The sequence below is a fragment of the Neofelis nebulosa genome, chromosome X (assembly GCF_028018385.1).
Source record: "Neofelis nebulosa isolate mNeoNeb1 chromosome X, mNeoNeb1.pri, whole genome shotgun sequence".
In the NCBI taxonomy this organism is placed as follows: domain Eukaryota; kingdom Metazoa; phylum Chordata; class Mammalia; order Carnivora; family Felidae; genus Neofelis; species Neofelis nebulosa.
In genome coordinates, this window is record NC_080800.1 from 13,193,562 (window position 1) to 13,217,312 (window position 23,751).

At 43.5% G+C, this 23,751-nt stretch overlaps 2 protein-coding genes across 5 annotated transcripts in view; one reads left to right on the forward strand and one right to left on the reverse strand.

The window, feature by feature from the left end:
• Nucleotides 1-23,751, reverse strand: part of CTPS2 (CTP synthase 2) — a 104,908-nt gene that overhangs the window by 41,035 nt on the left and 40,122 nt on the right. For all 4 annotated transcript variants that reach the window (XM_058714403.1, XM_058714404.1, XM_058714402.1 and 1 more), the window contains 3 exons: nt 23,078-23,172; nt 21,430-21,492; nt 21,056-21,099 (listed from right to left, as the gene is read on the reverse strand). In XM_058714403.1, the coding sequence (XP_058570386.1) occupies nt 21,056-21,099; nt 21,430-21,492; nt 23,078-23,172 (202 nt within the window). The remainder of the gene's footprint in view (nt 1-21,055; nt 21,100-21,429; nt 21,493-23,077; nt 23,173-23,751) is intronic.
• On the forward strand, nt 4,976-10,700 carry S100G (S100 calcium binding protein G). Its single transcript, XM_058714407.1, has 3 exons — nt 4,976-5,082; nt 5,479-5,622; nt 10,436-10,700. Exons 2-3 carry the CDS (start codon nt 5,488-5,490, stop codon nt 10,538-10,540), a joined length of 240 nt encoding a protein of 79 aa, XP_058570390.1. The 5' UTR covers nt 4,976-5,082; nt 5,479-5,487; the 3' UTR covers nt 10,541-10,700.

Sequence of the window (23,751 nt, forward strand, 5' to 3'; positions counted from 1 at the left end):
CTTGCCTTTGGACATTTCATTTGGGGACGCTGAAGGAGCCTACTCTCCCAAGCCAGCTGTTTCCAGTCTCTCAGGCAACACACAGTGATTTTTCTCAGACTTTCTACTATATTCCGCAAGTATTCTTTACAAGGATTTCCCCAACCCATTCCCTTCCTCCCGTCCATTAATTTTTCCTGATCATTTTTTTTTTCAAGCCTGCTTCTGATTTCGATTCTTGATGACTCATGTTCAAGTTGTGCACAAAGTACGAACAAAGTGATGTTCAAATCTATACTCTTCTGCACATGGCACTCAGGTCCCACCTCACTCGGGAACCCAGTCTGGCTAAGCTCTCCCAAAGCGTCCTAACCTGTGGTTTCTACCTTGGATGGACAGGTCCATTGCTGATGGCTCCTCTGCTCCCCTTCCCACCACTGCTCTACACCTATATCACCTCTTCATTACTTTTCCTAAAATGCCTTGCCCCCCCCCATTCCACATGGGCCCATGCTTTCGGGCACCCTCCAGTTCTCCTTACTGACCCATGATTAACGCCATGTTATTATGCTAACCCTACCAAATAAATAATACGTGGCAAAAGAGACTTTGCAGACATGCGTATATTAAGCCTCTTGAGATGGCAAGGCTGTCCTGGATTATCTGGGTGGGCCCGATGTAACAACAGGGTCTTTATAAAAGAGAGGCAGGAGGGTCAGAATCAGAGAAGGAGATAGATGACAGTGGCGGTCAGAGAGAAAAGAGAGAGAGAGAGAGAGAGAGAGAGAGAGAGAGAGACTGGAAGACGCTACATTGCCGGCTTTGAAGATGGAAGAAGGCACCATGAGCAGGCAACCTCTAGAAGCTGGAAAGGCAAAGAAACAGATCCTCCCCTAGAGTTTCCAGAAGGAATGGCAGCCCTGCCTGCCTACCCACTTTATACTTCTCCAGACCTGTAAGAAAACAACCTGTGGGGGCTTTTGGGGGGGTGTTTTTTTTTTAATTGTGTTGTTTTAAGCCACTAAGTTTGCGGTAATTTGTTACAGAAGCCATAGGATACTAATACGGTCCTTCGTTGTATACAACCTTAGCCTCCTCCGTCATTTCCTTACCTGCCTCCTCTCATAGGCTAAAGGGTAGGCTCATCAAGCACAAGGACTGGAGCTTCTTCTCTGTCTCCAGCAGAGTCCGACACAGTGTCAGATTCCAACTGATGGCTCCACAGTGAAATCTCCCTGGATTTCTATCAGAAACGAGCAGAGCAACGAAGGGGCTAGTGGGCAGCCTAAGAGCAACGGAAGGGTCTCGGTCCTGAGCCGCAGATGGATGGTTTCAGCATAGGGAGGGGAGGAACAGTGCCCCGCTCTGAAGCAGGGCACCCCTGAGCCCAAGCAAACCTCTTACCCAATGCAGGACTGTTACATTGCCCTGTCTGTCTCCCTAGCCTGCCTCATCACCAGCAGCGGGACGATGGAATCCACCAGGGTGAAGGCACGGAGCAGTCCCATAAGTACGTTTATATTTTCCAGTGTTTTCAACTCATTTTCCACCAGTAAAAGAAGACCTGTGTTACTTCCATCAGAAAGAAAACATTCTTATACCTTCAGGTGTGAACATAACACATAAGTCCTGCCTCTGGGCCTCACGCTAACGTCGACCAGCTCTCCTCACAGAAGCCCTCCTCCTGAGGGGGGCAGGCAGCATGGCGGCTGAGGGGGCAGCCTCGGCCTGGGCCAGAATCCCAGCTCTAGTACTGCCCAGTGCTGCGACCTTTAGCTGGTCCTTGAACGTCTCTGGAGACTGCAGGTAACAGTGGTATCCAGTTCACGGGGGGTGCTGTGAGGATTGATCAAGGTAAAGGGCCAGGGTCGGCCAAGGGCAGCACTCAGCCACAGGAAGGACCAGCCCTAGCTAAGCGTGGGCTATGTGATCAGGAGGCCTCTGTGACCTCAGCACAGGCGGGCCCCAAACCGGGGAGACGCAGGGCCCAGGCAAAGGTCGGAAGTGGAAAAGAACGTGAACTCTGCGGCAGTGCACCAAGTAGGCTGGTGAGGCAAAGCTGTGCTTTGCTGGTCAGACTCTTTTCAAACCCTCAGGATCAAAGACAACACGAACCCAGGATAGCACTGCCTGCCCATTTTGTTTTGCAGGGCCCGACACTGACTCTCCTCCCAGAGGTGCTTTTCGAGGCACTACCTGCTGCGGGCTTCGAGTCGAATAACACAGCTAAGGAAGCCTACGGTACAGGGGCTTTTAAAATAAGTTACTCTTGGCATCCCTAGGAAACACTTAAGTCTGTCCAAAGATCAAGCAATTGAATGGTGAGGTGATAAATAACCTTTGCCTCTCCATTTTTCCATTACCAATCTTGTGCCTTGTCGTTTTTTCCCCTTCTCTAGTTTCAAAATGCACTCTTTTGAACACACCCTGTGTTTATCACCCGTCTCCATGTATTTTTAGTTAATGTTTCATGAGAATATCTAGTGGCGGATTTCATGTTTCTCACTGCGGGTTTATCCTCACACTTGAGAACACAGGTAAAGAGACACATGAGAGACGAGAGATGGGCCTGGCAGAGTGGAACAAGTGGACATTTCAGACCTATGGGTTGTTTTTCAAGTTCTGTTAGTGTTTACTACACGCATAAGTTCTGACAACAAACAGCATTGGGCCTCGCTTATTATTTTTTTAAAGATTTTATTTTTAAGTAATCTCCACACCCAACGTGGGGCTCAAACCCATAACCCTGAGATCAAGAGTTGCATGCTCTACCGACTGAGCCAGCCAGGCATCCCAGCACTGGGCCTCTGTTAATCAGAAATCCTCCCTTGAAACTATAGATGCGTAGCCTGAGAGACTGTTAACCAACACTGTTCCAAATGTCTCTCTTAGGGTTAATTTCATATGCACACACCCTATATATACAACATATGCCATGTGCTATACATAACATATATCTGTCATACAATATGCAGTTATTAAAATTATATAGTTGTATATCATACAGTTATTAAAATCATTTCTTTGATATGGACTCAAGAAATATGACAATCGCCACGTTGATTTTAGCTCACAGGCGGTAATTTAAGAAAACCGATGATTTAAGATGTTTTTAACCACATTTGGAGAGATTTGAATTTGGCCTGTGATAATGGCATTGTGGTTGTGTAGAAGAATCTCCTTGTCCTTACGAGACAAGATTGCTGAAGTATTTAGAGGAGAAATCGGTCTGCAACTGATTCTCAAATGAATCTGGGCAAAAGGTAGGTTGGGTGTTCACTGACCACTCTTGCAACTTTTCTGTAGATTTGAAATTTTTTTTTAAGTTATTGGAAGAAAAAGATATTTTTTTTTGCTGTGATTGTTCAACAAAAGCTGACTTCCTCCCAAGTAAAACAGAGCATAAGCATAAAAACACTAGAAATTCTCTAAAATCTTCATTAAAATGCATTGCCAAAATCAGAATATTTTTGCATAAAATCTTACAACTAAAACCAAAATGCTTATCTTTACTCCAAGAAGTGAGTTCATATATATTCAATACCAGTGGGTACCAAAGTCAAAGAATCTGTAATAAAAACAAGAATAACATCTACAAGGACAGTGAAGGCACATAGAGTGATAAATGCTCAGGACTGCTGGGAAGTTCTTAAGAAGCTATAAGATTTCACATTTGTTCTCCAAGGTAAATAAGGCCCTAGAAGTTTAGAACTGAAAAGTGTCAGAGAAAAATACAGTCCAATAGCTCAATGCTCAATTTATACATGATATAATGAAGGGTCAGAGAAAATTATACAAGCGTGGAAGTGTGCAAGTATTTAAAACCTGATGAGGACTCTTAAAGTCAATCTGAAACCCTGTATTGCGAGTTATAATCAGTATTAGATTAATGCCCTTTGAAAACGTCCTTGTTCTTTCATAGAACTCTTTCCAGTAGAAATAAATTTAGTCTCCAATTTTAAATCCTGGCAGTTCCACAAGTTTGAAGTATTTCCAACTGAATAAAAGTAAGTCAAGTATTTTCACAAGTTTTTAGAATGATTAACAAAATATATTGGGGGAAAAATAGTTATTCACCTGAAACTAATGTAAAATTGCGTGTCAACTGTGCTTCGATTAAAAAAAAAAACTTTGTATATATGGTAAGGAAAGAAGTAATGAGAAAAAAAAAGCAGATATGAGACCAATAAATAATAGAAGAGTTGAAAAATGATCATGCGACTTGGTAACCTTGCTTTGCCAAATAAAACCACAAGTTAGGGGCGCCTGGGTGGCGCAGTCGGTTAAGCGTCCGACTTCAGCCAGGTCACGATCTCGCGGTCCGTGAGTTCGAGCCCCGCGTCAGGCTCTGGGCTGATGGCTCGGAGCCTGGAGCCTGTTTCCGATTCTGTGTCTCCCTCTCTCTCTGCCCCTCCCCCGTTCATGCTCTGTCTCTCTCTGTCCCAAAAATAAAATAAAAAATGTTGAAAAAAAAAAATTTAAAAAAAAAAAAAAAACCACAAGTTACTGTGTATCTTCTCCTTGTTTCTGAAGTCTGCTTCTCAGTGATACTTCCGTCCATTCATTCATTCAGTTGTTCAAGTATTTAAGGACCTAATCTGTACAAAACACCACAGGGACTTCCACAGCAACGCTGCAATTTCTTAGACTATATAGTATTGACCACCCACGATAGCATTTTTTTCTGCATATGAAGAAAGTTACTTTTTCGAGCCTAAATATGCGGCCAAATTGAAAAATATACAACTCTCCATAGTTAAGCTTTCCAAAATGTGAACACTCAGCAAATACAGTAATGCCAATGCCACATTGGAGGGAAAATACAATGTAAGGGGGGGAAAAAATCCAAGTTTACTCTTGGGACTCTGAACCATGAAGCAACTGTTAAGGTGGCCATTTATTGGATCTTGCCCTTAATTATGAGGTTCATGCAGTCTCAAGCTTGGGTTTCAAAAACCATTAATAATTACCCTTAAATGGCAAACAAAAGGAAAATTTCATAATCAGGGTGGTGAGTCCGTAAAGACTATAAAAGTCACGATCCTGCTCAACTCTTCGCACTCCTATTTGATTCTTCTAGCTGCCTTGCTGCTGGGCAACCAGGTAAGTGTGATTTTAGTACTTCCTGGAGCTCTTTCTGCTTCTTTTCAGAATGGTTGTCAAAGATACAGGTCAGGAGAGAAAGTGGGTTTGTGCCATCTAAAGATATTACCAGTAACTTAGAGGCTAAAAGCTGTGGTCAGGTTTCTTCAAGGCCACAGCCTACAGAGCACAGACCAGGTACATAAAATGTGGAGAATGTCACAACTACTAATCAAAGTGTAAGGCTCCAGGGACTATCTCGTAACAGATGTACTCTAAGAATACACACTGAACATACTAAGATGATTATTTTTACTACACCAAGGAAAGAGCCCAAAGGCACTGAAGTGTTGGCAATCATCGGTATAAAACCCCAGCTCAGCTTTCTGGTGAGCTCATTCCTTTCCCGATTTACAGGACACCAAAATGAGTGCAAAAAAGTCTCCTGAAGAACTGAAGAGCATTTTTGCAAAATACGCAGCCAAAGAAGGTGATCCAGACCAGCTGTCGAAGGAGGAGTTGAAGCTATTGATTCAGACTGAATTCCCCAGTTTGCTGAAAGTGAGTGCACAACCACAGAGCCCATGAACGGGGACTCTGATGGTGACAAGAGAGGACAGGGGAGGGGAGAGGCTGAGGAATGCAATACCTATCCGAGCTGGGTCTAGGCCAGAGCACACAGCAGACAAGGTGCAGGCATCTGTTGAGCAAGGGCACTTGAACGTGTTTCCCTCCCTGATGGCAGACCACATTTCAGAAGGCAAGTACCTGGAAAGCAGGTTCCAAGCCTTCTATGCCCCACAGCCTGGCACAGAACTCTCCATGACCAGCCAGAGTAAAAGGAAGCAATAATCGCATTTTCATGAAGTTAGACCTACAGGACCCCCATGTCACCCTGGGTTCAGCACCTCTGTGCCAGGCTTCAGGAAAACAAAGAGGTCTGCAAAAACATCATTGGTTGGCCTTGGACGTGCTTCATTGTTATAGGTAGGATCTGTCAAGAAGACCAATGCTTATTTGGCAATCTGAAAAGAAAACCCACTTTGCGCTGACAAATTGCCATCTGGCAACACCCATTTATATTTCAAAAGCATTTAAATTTGTGTTAATTTGTGTTAAGCACCTAAATCTGTGTTAATGAGGCAGCCATGCATTGCTAAACAACTTCCAGGAAGGGATTAAATCTCTTTAGCCCTACAGTTTCTTGTCAAAACTGTTGCAGAGTTGTCAAAATCAAAGTGCATCTTGGGGCAATAAAGAAGAGAGGCAGGCTGATTCTCATTGCTCCAAAATACTTTCTTTCCTTCGCAACTAAAAGGGATCTTCAAAATGGAAGCACAACTGTTTCATCTGACTTGGTTACTATTTAGCTGTAACTTCAGAAGAAACCATTTGCTGCCCAGATTTTGTCCCTTCTGCCAGTATGACGTGTGAGAAGGTTCTCACTGTAGTTGCTGAGGTTTCTGTTTTTAGTACTAAAGAGTGGTTGAATTCAATGACCTTATAATCCAATCTTGCCTCATTTTCTTACAGTTAAAATATAAAGTAACTTTCAGAAACAGTTAAAGGTGTTAGCAGAAAAGGGGATTTTTTTTTAACTTTCTGGATTTTTATTTTATTTATTTATTTTTAAGTAGGCTCTACGCCCAACGCAGGCCTTGAATTCACAACCCTGAGATCCAGAGTCAGATGCTCTACCAAGTCAGCCAGGTGCCCCAGTAAAGGAGACTTTTTAATTAAAAATTAAAACAGGGGCGCTTGGGTGGCTCAGCTGGTTAAGCGTCCGACTTCAGCTCAGGCCATGATCTCATGATCTCATGGTTCATGGGTTCGAGCCCCATGTCGGGCCCCGTGCTGACAGCTCAGAGCCTGGAGGCTGCTTCAGATTCTCTGTCTCCTTCTTTCTCCAACTCCCCTTCTCAAGATCTCTCTCTCTCAAAAATAAAAATAAACCTTAAAAAAATAAAACAAAGGTCTTTGAGAAAGATTAAAATCCTTTTTCTAATGTTTATTTATTTTTGAGAGAGAGAGAGAGAGAGAGAGAGCGGGGGAGGAGCAGAGAGAAAGGGAGACATAGAATCTGAAGCAGGCTCCAGGCTCCTAGCTGTCAGCAACGAGCCCAACGCCCACCTTGAACTCACGAACCCGGAGATTATGAACTTTGAAATCATGACGTGAGCTGAAGACAGATGCTCAACTGACTGAGCCACACAGGCGCCCTGAGAAAGACTAAATTCTAAAAAACACTCTGAAGTTTTTCCAAAAGGAAGAAAAATTGTAATAGGAAGGAATAATAATAAAAGAAAAATAATAATCAGGAAAGCCTAGGCAACCTACTCAAATAAGTGGTTTTAAAAGTTAAGACTGAGGAGGGAGATGCCCAGGTGGCTCAGTCGGTTGAGTGTCCACCTTCAGCTCAGGTCATGATCTCACGGTTTCCGAGTTCAAGCCCTGTGTCAGGGTCTCTGCTGTCAGCAGAGACTGTTTTGGGTTCTCTGTCCCCCTCTCTGCTTCTGCCCCACTCGCTCACTCTCTCTCTCAAAAATGAATAAACAGTTATAAAAAAATAAAAGGTAAGAGCAGGGGATTTTTCTATATTTTCCTATGGTTTATGTTTTTACTACAAAAAGCACATGACTTACAATTTTGATAAAGGTAGGAATCTGCTTACCAAGTCATGTACCTGATTACATTTTCATAGCGATTACTAAGGTTTTCCAAGCTACAGTCTTTCCATCATCACCTTGCATGGTTTAGAATCTAGTAAATGCCTCAGGAAAAGCGTTTGGTATTTATACAACAAATGCTGAGTAACTAACTTAGTTTAGTCTTCTGATGGCAGCAAAGTACCAAATGTCTATAGGAATCTTAGGGGTTAAAACATATTTTGATGTGGCGATCAGTTGTACAACAATGTCAACATACTTAAGAGTAGTGAACTGTTCACTTAAAAATAGTTAAGATAGGGGGGCGGCTGGGTGGCTCAGTCAGTTAAGCATCTGGCTTCAGCTCAGGTCATGATCTCACGGTTCATGGGTTCAAGCCCTGCATCGGGTTCTCTGCTGACAGCTCGGAGCCTGGAGCCTGCTTCGGATTCTGTGTCTCCCTCTCTCTCTGCCCCTCTCCTGCTCACATTCGGTCTCTCTCCCTAAAATAAATAAACATTTAAAAATTAAAAAAAAAAAAGTTAAGATAGGGGTGCCTGGGTGGCTTAGTTGGTTAAGCGTCCAATTCTTGATTTCAGCTCAGGTCATGATCTCACGGTCCGTGAGTTCAAGCACCATGTCAGGCTCTGTGCTGACAGCTCAGAACCAGAACCTGGAGCCTGCTCTGGATTCTGTGTCTCCCTCTCTTTTTCTCTGCCCCTACCCTGCTGGTGCTCTCTCTCTCTCAAAAATAAATAAACATTAAAAAAAATAGTTAAGATGGTAAATGTTGTGTGTTTTTTACCACAATTTAAAAAAAATTGAGGGGACGGGGGTCGCCTGGGTGGCTGAGTCGGTTAAGCGCCTGACTTTGGTTCAGGTCATGATCTCACAATTCGTGAGTCCAAGGCCCGCGTTGGGCTCTCTGCTGTCAGCACAGAGCCCACTTCAGATCTTCTGTCCCTCTCTCTCTCTCTGCCTCTTCCCTGTGTGCATCCATCCATTCTCTCTCTTTCTCTCTCTCTCTCCCTCAAAAAAAACATAAAAAAAATTTTTTGAAGCTGATTTATAAACTAAACTGTTATTTCAATGAGTTTCCTTGGTACTATTTTGCCACAGATAAACTCCTACCTGAAAGGCAGAAATATAATGGCTTTAAGATTGGAGTTTTAGGGCAGAGACAAAAATTAAGTCTGCATAAGACACTTCAGAGTCAGGGGGCACCAGGGTGGCTCAGTCGGTTGAGCTTCTGCCTTCAGCCCAGGTCATGATCTCACAGTTTGTGGGTTTGAGCCCCGCATCGGGTTCTGTGCTGACAGCTCAGAGCCAGGAACCTGCTTTGGATTCTGTGTCTCCCTCTCTCTGCCCCTCCCCCGCTCACTCTCTCTCTCTCTCTCTCTCTCTCTCTCTCTCTCTCAAAAATAAACGAATATTTTTAAAACATTAAAAAAAAAAGAAGACACTACAGAGCCAGTAGTCAAAAAGGAGTCAGGCTTAACATGATCTCTTGTAACATCTCAAGCAGTGGTTCTCCAAACGTGATGGGTCCTGGACCAGCAGCATCAATATCAACTGGGAGCCTGTTGGAAATACAGATTCTCAGGCCCCACCCCAGGCCTAGTGAATCAGAAATTCTGGGAGTGGGAACTTGTCCATCTGTGTTTACTAAGGTCAGCAAGCCCATCTGGCGACTCTGATGCACGCCAAAGTGCGAGAACCACTGCTCCAGTCATCCTGCACAGCGTAGAGGTGGGCTGCAGCCCAGGGCTTGGGAAAAACTGGTGTGATTCGCAGTTAAGAGGTTAAGCTCTAGGGTCAATGTTTGAGCCTCAAGCCCTCTCTTTACTTACAAGCTGTAGAACAAATCAGCAACTGTCTCAGAGCACCAGTTTCCTCATCTGTAAAGTGGATCTCCTCCAGGGGGCGGTTGGGGAGCACTTAACAAGCTACAGAAAGACCCGGCACAGTGTTGTCTAGGTTATATGCTGGCCCAGCCCTGGGAGCCAGACACAGAACTAGCTCCCAGGAAAACTTGGGGCACGAACCCTCCAGTGTTTGTGGGCCGTGGGCTCCTTGGCAGTCCAGTGAAGCCGCAGATTCCTTCTCAAAGGAATGTTTTTAGAGGCAGAAAGAAAAATAGATCGCACAGAAAACCAATTACAGTAGATCCTTGTACAACATGGGTACAAACTGTGAGGATTTTTTACAGTACAGTACTATAAATGTATTTTTTCTCCCTTGTGACTTCCTTAATAACACTTTTCTTTTCTCTAGCTTCCTTTATTGTAAGATACAGTATTTAATACATGTAACATACAAAATATGTGTTAATCAACTGTATATGTTATCAGTAAGGATTCCAGTCAACAGTAGGCTATTAGTAATTCAGTCTTGCGGGGAGGCAAAAGTTATCCTCAGATTTTCGACTGTGTGGGGGGTTGGTGCCCCAACCCCTGCATTGTTCAAGGGTCAACTGTATATTAAAATGCACATTATCAATATTAAAATAATAAATGTGTGATATAGGAAAAAAAATAAAAAGATAGCCAGTTCAGTGACAGGGAGCATGACTGCAGCTAAAGTTGGTCTTTCCACCTCCAACCGTGTAATTGAAACTTTAGCTGCCTTCTTGGGACACAGACCCAGTGTCTCTCATTTCAGAAAATGTGTAGCAGTAACTGATTTATTTTCTCTCCTCTCCCTATCCCATCCTTCTTGTCTAAAACCAGGGCCCCAGCACCCTAGATGACCTGTTTCAAGAACTGGACAAGAATGGAGACGGAGAAGTTAGTTTTGAAGAATTCCAGGTGTTAGTCAAGAAGATATCCCAGTGAAGGAAAAAAAACAAGACAATGTATCATTCCAAAAGAAGAGCGCCTGGGATGTGGCCCTATTCTATATGGAATCACTAATGTCTCTGGTCAATTCTTTGCAATTATAACGGTTTGGCTGTGAAGGCCAATTACTGTTAATAAAGAAATTCTTACACATGTCTCTCCTTGTCAAGTCCTGACCCCCATGGCTTAATAGATTTGAAATAACCTTAGTCTAATGCATATAATTATATAGATTTTTTTTTTAAAGGCTGAGAAGAGTTCCACGATCTTCACAAAGACTACAAACATGGCATCGGAGGCTTGGAAAGAACTCTGACATGCCAAACCAGGGCCCTTACTCCAGTCTTCCACCAGAAGAACCCTTTTCCTGCTCTCCCTCCCCAGCCACTCAGGGCTCACATCATTTCCAGTTCCAACCCCTATTTCACTCTAGTCAATAGCTAGTGCGGAGCAGACTTCAAAAAACACATACTTGTCTTAAAGTCACCTCTGGCGCTTGCTGTGGTTTTTGAATCAATGACCCTCTCCGGGAGCAGAAGCATTACAGGACCAAGAGTCAGTTCTGCTCCATCACTGAGGGGGCGGCCTTGGTTCTGGTATGTAATGTGTAAAATAAAAGGCACAGGAAGACAGAGGGCCCTCCCAGCTCTGGCATCCCGTGCTGCAGGGACTCTGAGGATCTGAGAAACAGCTTGGGGGAAGGCGGTGGAGGTGGGGGGGTGGGGGGGGAGTGTTGCTGGGGAATTTAACCAAAGAAAAGAAAAATGACTTCTAACCTTACCAAGAAACAAGGCAGATTTTTATACACAGTGAGGAAATGTTTAAATACAATTTGTATCATTCTAATTCAATACAAGAGCACTCTCATTGCACCAAAAACTTCAAACATTTCTAATGACTAATTATATTCCACTGCAGGGATACCCCATAATAGTCTCACCTATTTCCCCATTGTGGGACACTTCGACTGTTGTCATTTCTGATTCTTCTAAACAATGCTATACTAATGAGTAACTGTTCATACCTCTGTCAACACACCATATTTCCCTCCTTAGGAGAATTTCTGAGAAGTAAATGTCTGAGTTACAGCGTATGAATATTTTTATGGTTTGTGAAATAGACCACATAATTGATTTTCCAAAAGGTTGTATTGATTCGGAAATCTACAAACAGGTAGGAGAACGCCAGCTTCAATCTCCAGACAGCATTAGTTGGTCTCATTTTAACAACTTCATTAGTCACCATAGTGCACATCTTCTACTCATTTCTAGTTTTCAGAGGGATCCCCATTGACTTTACTGCAGGATATGGGTTTGTAAAAGATAATCTTTCTCTTGTTTAAGAAGTCCCCTTCTCAGGACGCCTGGGTGGCTCAGTAGGGTGCCACCTTGGAGACTACAGTGGGTGGCTCGCCTGGGTGGCATCCGACTCTTGATCTCAGCTCAGCTCTTGCTTGATCTCAGGATTGTGAGTTCAAGCCCCACATTGGGCTCTGTGCTGGGCATGAAGCCTACTTAAAAAAAAAAAAAAAAAAAAAGTCCCCTTCTCTTCCTAGTTTGTTAAGAGATTGTGAGCAGGAAGGTTTGGGTTCTATAGATTGCCTACTGAGCATCTATGGAGACATGGGGGTTCTCTGTTTTGTCTGATCAATATAATACATTAACCAATTCAACCCCCAGGTTAAACATGCTCAATTATTCTGTAATATTGTTAAATTGGGCACTCTCGTATTTTATTTCAGATTTTCACATCTTTATTAATAGCCAACATTAGTCTATAGTTCGGGGTTTTATTTTTTGTTAGCGGTGCTTTGTTGACTTCTAATATCAAGGTCATGCCAGCTTCCCATTTTAGCCTGAATTGTGGCTCTCAATCTGTCCCTCACAGAATATATGTACGTAATCTCTTTCAACTCCAACATATATAAAGCAACTACTACGGACAGGACATTACACAAGATGCCAGAGAAATAAACTTCTAGCCCTCTGAGATCCTAAGTCCGTAAGTCTGGGATCAGGTCAGGGAAAGGCTTAATCGAGAAGGTAGTATTTCCAGCTGGTATTTGCAGGAAGAGCCTTGAGGGGAAGCGGCAGCACTGGGCTTCAAAAAGAGAGAAAACACCCCAAGTAAACACATCATGTGCAAGTTCAAGGCAGTTTCAGAAACACACATACTACATTTTGGGTGCAAAGCCAGCTACGAGGAATTAGAGGACACGAGGGCTTTAGATCATGAGAGTCCTTGGTTGCCATGATAAACTAAGGTCAGAAGAAAGGGAGAGGAAGGGTGTAGGAGGCATAAAGTGATGTGAATGTGCTTCAGGAAGATGAGGTGGCAGCAAGAAAGAGGTTGCAAGGGGTGGGGGGGTGTCAGCAGGGTGGAAGCTGGGGCTGGGCAGGAGGCCTCCAGGGCAGATGGGGCAAGCTGGGAAGGCCTCCCGGTGGCAATGCACAGGAAACGCAAGGTAGAGATACCTTCTCTACCTGGCTAAGATTTACTGACTTGGACAAATTATCGTCTGACAGTCTTCAAGAAGGGTGAAAAAGCATGAAGGGTTGTATGTAGCATGGGTGTACATGTCTATTTCATTGGCTTCCTTGGCCCGGTTTCCAACAGTGAGCTCATCTCCCACATCCAACAGGATTCACCTGAATTTCCTCTTTTTTTTTTTTTTTTAATATTTATTTATTTTGGGGAGACAGAGAGACAAAGTGCAAGCAGGGGAGGGGCAGAGAGAGAGGGAGACACAGAATCGGAAGCAGGCTCCAGGCCCTGAGCTGTCAGCACAGAGCCCTATGCGGGGCTCGAACCCATGAAGCACGGGATCATAACCTGGGCCAAAGTCAGACGCCTAACCAACTGAGCCACCCAGGTGTCCCTGAATTTCCTCTTGAATCAATAGTACCAGCTTGTCAACCACAAAACATCAATCTTCACTAGACTGTAGGCTCCACCAGGGCAAGGATTTTTATCTGTTCTTTCACTGAGGTATCCCCAAGTCTAGCTCAGAGCCTGGCATGTGGGATAGGTTCAATAGCTATTTGCTGAATGAATGTTTCTTGAGTATCCAGTCACTAAATCTCATTGATTCATTCCATAAAGCTGCTCTGCCAGCCAGACCTTTCTACTCTAACTCCTGCTCCAACCCAGCTCCTTGGATCGCAGACTGAGGCTGCCTTAACATTCAACCAGGTACTGTGTCTGGAGTCTTCTCTCCCCTCTCATATCTCTGTCTGTCTGTCTGTCTCTCTCTCTCTCAACAGTTGAATCTTTCTCAAGCACTCGTTCTATTGGAAAGCCTTCAGCTACGAGTACGGTATTTGCATACTATGTCAAAGTTGACAGGTATTGCTACTGGTTCCCTATTGCCTTCAGGATTAATTTTGACACTGATACTCAAGGACCCCCACAAATCCACACCAATCTCCCCTACTTCCCACCACTTCCCTATGGGAGCCATATGCTTCAGCCAACCCACTCGGTATTTTATAGGCAAATCTTGGACATTCCGGCCTAGCCTAACCTTCCCCTCCTCTCTATAAAGTCTCCAAGCCTTTGACAACCATCTCTTCTTACTATAACCCACAGTATTTTTCCCCTGACTCTGAATTCTTAAGTATCTAAGGTCTACCTGTGCTGTGCAATACTGTAACAATTAGATCACGTGGCCACGGACATTTAAATCAATTAAAATTCAATGAAGTTTAAAGTTCAGTTCCTGGGCCACACTAGCAACATTTCAAGTGCTCCATAGCCCCACGTGGCTAGTGGCCATCTATCATATTGGATGGCACAAACCCAGAGCATTCTACCATGGTAGAAAGTTCTAGTCGACAGCATTTGCTAGCATTAACGCACACACTGCCCGTATGTTTGGTTATCTGTTTTGCCAGTCTATGTCTTGAAGCCCCAGCTAAGCTTGCAATACACTATATTTGGGACTGCACTTCAGCGGACAAGCTCCAAATGCACAATGACTTTTTTTCTTTTTAATAATCTCTTTCCACTAGCATCCAGTTATTTCTACTGCAGAAAAATCTTTTAAGTGGTTGAAATACTTATTCCTAAAGCATTTCCCATTGAGCTCAACGTACAAAAGCTCTCAAACACATTAGCTTTGAAGTACTCATTTAGCCATTTATTGTTAAAATTATAGACTAACCTGGTGATTCACAAATGGGGGCTCATTCCAAGCACCCACACTGTCTCCTTTCAGGAAATAGGCCCGAGTATGGGGGAGGGTCGGGTGAAGAAGATGCCCTTGCCATTGGACGGCAGCCATCATGCCTAGAAGAATTTTTCTTTCCCAGTAGAAATCAGTTTCTATGGCTAACAGCCTAATATCAACTCTGAACCTACTGCCCCCACAGAGACTGGATTAAATGACTATTAGGCTATCAGACTGGTCCATAAAGGGCTATTTTACCCACAGTATAGCTGCCTTCTTGACAGCTGCTTTGATGGCAAGAAAAGTTCGTTAGCCCAAACTAAGCTCCAAATGACTTCTGTAAGGCGATTTTGTTAGCTGGGAGACACTCACTCAGTGTTCTAAATGCCAAGCAGTCTTCGAAGTAATAACAAGTGGCCTGAAAGGTTTCTCTCGGTGGCTGGCTGAATTTTTTTTTTCTAATGTTTCTTAATTTGCTTTCCATGTAAAGTTGTTGAAAAATAACATGGAAGAAAAAAAAATATCTCGAACAGGGAGGGCTTCATCTAGAGGTAGGAAAATATTATGCATTAATTATGCTTAATGTACAACACAAACGACCCTTCACCTGAATCGACTTTTAATTATGTGTAACTATTCCACAAATCCACTGTGTCAGATGTGAAATTCATTTCGACTTTGAAAATCCTTGGATCAAACAAGGGTAAAATAGGTCGTATACATGATAACTAAAATTGAAATATATCAGACACCACAGTCGCAAACGTCCATTTGCATCTGCTTCAAATGCTTCAAATTTCTCCCTTTCCCTTACCAATACCATTGTCCAGGTGTACATATGTTCACTGATACGTTCGAAGGAGGAACATGGATTTGTTTTCAGAATGTTACATCTTCTGTAAATTCAGGTTTGTTTTAGTTACTATTTTCAACAAACAGAAAAGAAATGCTAAAACGTAAGCATATCCACATACCTAAATATTGGAATGAGATCCTTCTTCTCATATATGTCTCAAAAACCAAAAATATTCTAAATATAAAAAGTACACAATGCCGTGAACTGGAGAGATCCGAAGCCAAATTCAAGGTCAAGGGTGTCAGCAAGCAGCCAAAAATCAGACTTGCTATAGAATCCTAAATATTCTGCAAATTCACATAGCCTTCGGGCTTACCTTGTGGATTAAGCAGAGATGACACAATAAAATAAATTTTATCCGCTCTCTCCTGGTACTCTCAGAGTCTACCTTCGTTCTTAGAGAAAAATCTACTTCTCCTTTTATGTGTGTAACAGATACCTCCTCTTAAATACCTCTCCTGGGTGCCAGTGTCTCTACTAGGTAAGAGACATTTACATGCATAAGGGAAATCTCCATCTGTAAGGGTGTCTTCCACTCCACACCAGGAAGAGGACGACTAAATCTCCAGAAACTCATATGAATGGAGAAAGCATGGATTTAAATCTGCATAACAATCATGCTCTTGTTTACCGTGCTTTTCTGGGTAACCCCCCATTACCGGCTTCCCACTCCCAACATCTGTCTTTAGCTGGAGAAGTTATTTAATATGATGGCTTGGGCCATTTGGGGGAGTTACTCAGTTTTCCTGGGTCTCTCCCATGTATACAGGAAGCATACATGTTCTGAAGCTTTCTTTGCTTTTGTCCTGTTAATCTTTTATTACAGGGAGGCCTCAGCCAAGAACCTAGAAGAGAGGAGTAAAAATTATTTTTCCTCCTCCACACCTATGAAACAGATTTTAGCAGCAAATACACCCCAGAGGAGGCTCCTGGCTTCCAAATTATTTACTTTTTCAGCCAGAAGGGCCAGAATGACCATTACCCACTGTAAGTCATTGTTATTTGTTCAAGTTTCAGTGATTTCCCCAGGCTTCCTGGTGTCTGCCGCCTGGTGATTCTATTACCCTAGCCTTTTTCTTTAATAGGACTTCTCACCATCATCACAAATGCTGGCTCTTAAGGCTATTTTTCTCCAACAAACTGATTGCTGGCCGTAAAGATGTTCAGTAGCAATTAGGTTTTATTGTTCCCATCTCACTTATGAGTATAGAAGCTATCAAAATGCAAAATGCACAGATCGTCAGACTTAGTAATTCTTCTAGGAACTCATCCCATAGAAGTGTGCATGTGTGGTGCAAGGACGTATGTACACGGATCCTAATTTGCAATATGATTTAGGGTAGCAAAATAATGGACACAACCTAAATATTCATCAATATGAGACTGGTTAAATAAAAGACGCATATAACAGGGCAAGCATGTGGAAGTTCCCTGTGCACTGATGTGGAGTGATAAGTACAAAAAGCAAGGGGGAACAGTGGCTCAAGCATGCTAGCCAATGGATTTGTTGAAAAGGAAGCACATAACCATATATGTGTGTGGGTATATGGGGATATGTGCTCACACACACACTCTCTCACACACACACACACACACACACACACACACACACACGGTGCAAAGAATAGTCGACAAAGAATTAACCTTGCCAAAGCTATGTAATAGTGGCACCTACTGGTAAGATCACTTCCTGTCCCAAAGTATTACCTTAGGAAAGAAAACCCATGATTTGCCTGCACAGCCATTTCAGCCATTAGCCAGGAAATATGTTTGTAATAAAGCTTCATAAGGAACTCTTCGCTAGTATTAGGTCTTCTGAGCATAAGACTTAAAAGTACCATCTGGCTGGGAAGTTATGGTTCATTATGGTCTGAATTGCAAGCTATAAAAAGGAGTGAAGAATATCTCTATATCCTTCCGTGGAGTGATCTCTGGCATATAGCGTTAAGTGAAAAACGCAAGATACAAAAAATTGGGCAGAGTATGCTACCATTGATCCAAGAAGGAGAGGGGGTTACAAGTAGACATATAGGTTTGCTTGTATTTTGTAAATGAAAAGAAAACATGTTTAAAAAAAATTAATGACTACCATAAAGGAAGGGAAGGAATGGGATGGAGGAGAGAGGAACAGAAGTGGATTTCTCAAAATCAGTGGTTCTCAATGGGGGCTATTTTGCCTGTGTCCCCAGGAGATGTTTGGAAAGGTCTGGAGGAATTTTTAGTGTCTCAGTTGGGAGTTGGGAGGAGTGTAGTACTGACATCTAGTGGGTACAGGCCCTGAATGCTCCTGAACATCCTACAGTGCACAGGACAGCGCCCCCCCCCACCCCCCCCACCCCCCCACCCCCCGTCGCCACAACAAAGCATAACCCAGCCCAAAATGTCAATAGTGCAAATTATATATCTAATAAGGAACTTGTATTTAAAATACATAAAGAACTCTCACAACTTAATAATACAAAGACAAGGGGTGCCTGGGTGGCTCAGTCAGTTAAGCGTCTGACTTGGGCTCAGGTCATGATCTCACGGTTCATAAGTTCAAACCCTGCGTCGGGCTTTGTGCTGACAGCTCAGAGCCTGGAGCCTGCTTCGGATTGTGTCTCCCTCTCTCTCTGCCCCTCCCCCACTCACACTCTGTCTGTCTCTCTCTCAGAAATAAACATTAAAAAAAATTTTTTTAATGATAATAATACAAAGACAAATAACCCAACTTGAAAACAAGCAAAGGACTTCAATACACGTTTCTCCAAAGATGATATACAAGTGGCCAATAAGCACCTGAAAAGATGCTCAATATCCTTAGCCATCAGGGAAATGCAAATCAAAGCCACAAGATACAACTTCACACTCACAGGATGGTTATAATCAAAAAGACAGATAGTAATGGGGTGCTTGGCTGGCTCAATTGGTAGCATGCAACTCTTTATCTTGGGTTGTAAGTTTAAGCCCCATGTGAGGTGTAGAAATTACTTAAAAATAAAATCTTTTTTTAAAAAAAGACAGACAATAACAAGTGTTGAGGCTGTGAAGAAATTGGAACCCTTAGACACTGCTGGTGGGAATGTAAGTTGTTGCAGCCACTTTAGAAAACAGTGGGACAGTTCCTCAAAAGCTTCAACATATATTGGGGCGCCTGGGTGGCTCAGTCGGTTGAGCGTCTGACTTTGGCTCAGGTCATGATCTCATGGTTCAAGAGTTCGAGCCCCACGTCGGGCTCTGTGCTGACAGCTCAGAGCCTGGAGCCTGCTTCGGAGTCTTTGTCTCCCTCTCTCTCTGCCTAACCCACTCTCATTCTGTCTCTGTCTCTCTCAAAAATAAATAAACATTAAAAAAAAAAAAAGCTTCAACATATAGTCACCGTATGACCTACAATTCCACTCCTACGTGTATATACCCAAGTGAAATGAAAACATGCATCCACACAATAACTTGTACACCGATGGTCATAGCAACATTACTCACAATAGTCAAAAAGTAGAAACAACCCAAACGGCCATCAATGAGTGAATGGATTAATAAAATGTATTATGTCCATATAATGGAATATTATTCTGCACTAAAAAGAAACAAAGTACTGATAGATGCTATAACACAGACAGACCTTGACAACATTATACTAAGTGGAAGAAGCCAGTCACAAAACGCCACATATTGTATGATTCCATTCACATGAAGTATCCAGAAGAGGCAAATCCATAGAGACAGAAAAGAGATTAATGGCTGCCAAGGGCTAGGGGTGATAGTAGCCTGGGGGTGTCAGCTAAGTGGTATGAGGTTTCTTGTGAGGTAATGAGAATGGTCCAAAATTGACTGTGGTGATGGTTGCACAGATCTGTGCATATGATAAAAGCCACTGAGTCATACACTTCAAACGGCTAAATTTTATGGTATATAAACTGTATCTCAGCAACACTGTTGAAAACAGCAATCACGGGCACCTGGCTGGCTCGGTAGGAAGAGTATGCAACTCTTGATCTCAGGGTCATCAGTTCAAGCCCCATGTTGGATGTAGAGATTACTAAAAATAAATAATAAATAAACTTAAAAAAAAAAGCGATCACAATGGTCAGGTATGCACTCTCACAGAGGTGGGTACGAGGCACAGAAGGCAGAGGCAAGGAAAGAAAGGAGGTCAGGATACACTTCCCAGGATGAATAGGAAGTTGTCAGTCATCAGGTTTGGTTTACTTTTCTAATTAAATTTTTCATTGGTTTTAGTGAGATCCCATGGGAAGGGAGGTTGCAGGAAGGGGGACATCTCAGGTATAGGGAATACATCTAAAAAAAATCATTTAGATTGTCCAAATATAAACCCCCAAGTGCAGAAGGGATGGGGACACCAGACGTGAATTACAGCACCCCCTTATCCATGGTTTTGTATTGTCAGGGGTCAGTATAGCTACATCGCAGCACCTGCGTCAGTCACCTAACCTCATCGCCTCACATACACATTTTAGCAGCTCACATCCTCACAGGAAGGAGGGTGAGTACGGCACAGTAAGACATTTTGAGAGCCAGAGAAACCACATTTGCGTAACTTTCATTACGGTACCTTGTTATCATCGTTCCATTTTATTATTGTTGTTGTTCATCTCTTATTGCGCCCAATTTATAAACTATCACAGGTATGGATGGATAGGAAAACATAAAGCATATACAGGGCTGGGACTGTCCGCAGTTTCAGGCAGCCCCTGGCGGCCGTGGCACGTGTCCCCCATAGATAAGGGGGGACTGCTATAGCAAAGCTGCAGAGACACAGCACAGTGGCCTTCAGTCCCAGCCAAGAACCTTGGACTGAATATTTCCTAGGAAAAGGAATCCGTGGAAGATGAGGAGCAGTGCAAAAACACTGTCACGTTTGCCTCAGAAAGACCGATGACTGCCAATGTGGAGACTAGACAGACGGGCGAGGAGTCCAGAGACAGGACAGCCCATTTATTTATATTAGCTGTTATAAATTGTTGTCACAGTCGATTTCATCGTTTCCTAAACATTAAGCTTGAAAACAGACGCAAAGAGAGATCAGTCCAGGACTGTGTCTTTCTTCAAGGCACAGCTGACAAGAGGGACTATTGAGAACAAAGCAGGTTGATACAAAAATAATAGTAGCAGTAGTAATAATAATAATAAAATCGTATCTAACTTAAAATGTCCTGATGCTGGGGGGCCTGGGTGGCTCAGTCGGTTAAGCGTCCGACTTCGGCTCAGGTCACAATCTCGCGGTCCGTGAGTTCGAGCCCCGCGTCAGGATCTGGGCTGATGGCTCAGAGCCTGGAGCCTGTTTCCGATTCTGTGTCTCCCTCTCTCTCTGCCCCTCCCCCGTTCATGCTCTGTCTCTCTCTGTCTCAAAAATAAATAAACGTTAAAAAAAAAAAAATGTCCTGATGTTGTAAGGAAGAAATAATAATAATAGCCCCTTGTGAATTTAGGTCAGAGCTGGAAACAAAATGACAGTGACCCAACCCAGAAAGATAAACAAGGCACTTACCACAGGAACACGGGCATTTGGCTCAAATTCTGTGGAATCAGCATCTGAAGATTAAGAAATGAGTTCAATAATTCACTAATATTGCTGAAAAACAGTTTAAGTAGTAAGATTTTTCTTTTAATAAAAGTTATTAGCAGGGCACTTGGGTAGCTCAGTCGGTTAAGCGTCCGACTTCTGCTGAGGTCATGATCTTGCAATCCGTGGGTTCAAGCCCCAAGTCCGGCTCTGTGCTGACAGCTCAGAGCCTGGAGCCTGCTTCAGATTCTGTGTCTCTATCTCTCTCTGCCCCTCCCCCACTCACGCTCTGTCTCTCTGTCAAAAATAAATAAACACTAAAAAAAATTTTTACGGTTATTAGCAAACAGCAGGCTTACCTTTCAAGTTAAGGCAGTTTCTTGCAAACTCTATCACTGCTAGTTGCATCCCGAGGCAAATCCCTATTTGAAAAAGCATATATATAAAACGGATGAACATATTTTGTATTGCTTCATATTTCCCATTCATTTGCTTACTGTCAGTCTCCTCCATCTAGAATGCAGGGTCGAGAGAGCAAGACTGCCTGCCGGGTTCACTACTGTACCCTCTGCACTCAGAACAACTGTGGCAGAGGCAGGAAGGGGGATTAGACGACTTGGACTTGAGGAAGAAGGAATTCAAGGTCAGAAAAGGGCAAGGGAAGACAGGGCAAGGTCCAAAGGCAAATCTGCCTCCTTCCAGAGGCCTCTAAATAGAGGCATAGGTGTGGGCTGCACAGCTGTGCCAGAGCACCTGATTCTTTCCGAGAATATCTAACAACACCCCGACTCAAGAGGGAGACTTCACACTCCCTCTTCTTGGAGGGCAGCCTCAGGCTGGCCAGCAGGCAGGGATCTGAGGAGTGGGAAGCCTGTGTCAGGCTGCTGGGCCCAGAACAGCCCTATAACCTCTCCGCCGAACACCGGCATCTCCAGGCGCGCTGGAACATAGTGGAGAGCAGGGAAGGGAGATCCACAATGGAAGCCAAGAGAGCTCGATGAGGAGAAAAACAGACACCTGTGTAGCTCCAAGCTGTCACATGGATGGGCCCTTCACCTGTCTCCGCATCCACCAATTCTGTCCACTAAACGAATGCCAAGGAACACTCCAGATGTCATTATAGACACATCTAAGGTATACAAGGGACTCATCAGAGAAGAGCAATCCACATACTTGGCACACCAGAATGAAAGTTGGTGAGCATAAAACAGCTGGGTGCATTGGGTGGGGGGGGTACTTCAGAAAGTTCCATATGGCTAAGACATAAAGAGACACTGTGGTAAAGAGAAAGCTAAAGAGTTGCAAACTATTCTATGCAGTGAAATCTGAATAACACTAAACACGTTTGGACAAAAACCGAACAAGATGACTTCAGAAGAAAACAGTGGCCCACATGAGCTCAGACTGGGCCAACAGAGCAAGGTATCAGGGTATTTGACTACTCCTGGCTTCTCTTTTGAAAACGGATTGCAAGTGGAGAGCATCTAGGAAGCCACTCAAAGGACAGGAGGCAGTGGGGAAAATGAACAATGTGCTGATATAAAAGGCACCGAAGCCAGTCCACACGGTCACAAACCCACCAGTACAGCCAAGCACGGGGTGAAACACAGCCTGTCCCCACTTTCCTTCCCACAACCCCTAGCCCCTGCCCGATTTGATTTCCCAGCTGCACGGCTGCCATTACCCCATCGAGGGGCCAATTCATCTGGGTTCACTGGTCCAGAAGCCACGCTTTGCAATTTGAGCAAAGGCATTAAAAAGACCTCGCTCGCTCTACCAAATTTTAGCAGAGCTCTTCCTGTGACGTTGGATGGTCTGACTGTATTATCTTTTCTAGTTTCAAGCAGTGAAAACACGGATTTGGGCCCTGTGGCCGACTATTTGCTACTTGAATGTTCAAATCCGAGTTCACACCCTTCACGTGAACAAACCCTATGAAATGTTAGCCCTACTAGATATCAACAACCTAATAAACTCGTAGTTAGGATCCATAAACATGAGTTTTACCCAGGAAAGGGATCTTCTTTGTCCGTGCCCAAGAGATTGCCTGGAGTTTTCCCAACGTTCCTCGGATTCCGAAGCCTCCTGGCACAAGAACGCCACTGCAATCGATACAAGACGAGGGTGAATTTGACATTGTCTTTATTTTTAAAACTCTTATTCTCAGCCACTCGTGTTTACTGATCCCAAGTCCAACACTTGCCATGGTTGCTAGAGAATATGCTTGAGGTCTATTTTCAGAATTGATGACATGATTTCATCATGTCCTGAACTTTCTTCTTGAAATCCTCCCAATGTTATGAAGAAGATGGAATAACTTTTCACAACTGACTTCAATCTATATTTTCTGATAGGTCTTGGTGGTCTGTGAGCATACATAGTGACTGAGAAAACTCAATTCGCTTTAAAATGCCACTGAGAGAATTGTCTGAATAAAAATAGGTTAAGGTTCTTTTAAAAGTACTATTATAGGGGCGCCTGGGTGGCTCAGTCGGTTAAGCGTCCGACTTCGGCTCAGGTCATGATCTCACGGTCCGTGAGTTCGAGCCCCGCCTCGGGCTCTGTGCTGACAGCTCAGAGCCTGGAGCCTGTTTCAGATTCTGTGTCTCCCTCTCTCTGACCCTCCCCTGTTCACGCTCTGTCTCTCCCTGTCTCAAAAATAAATAAAACGTTAAAAAAAT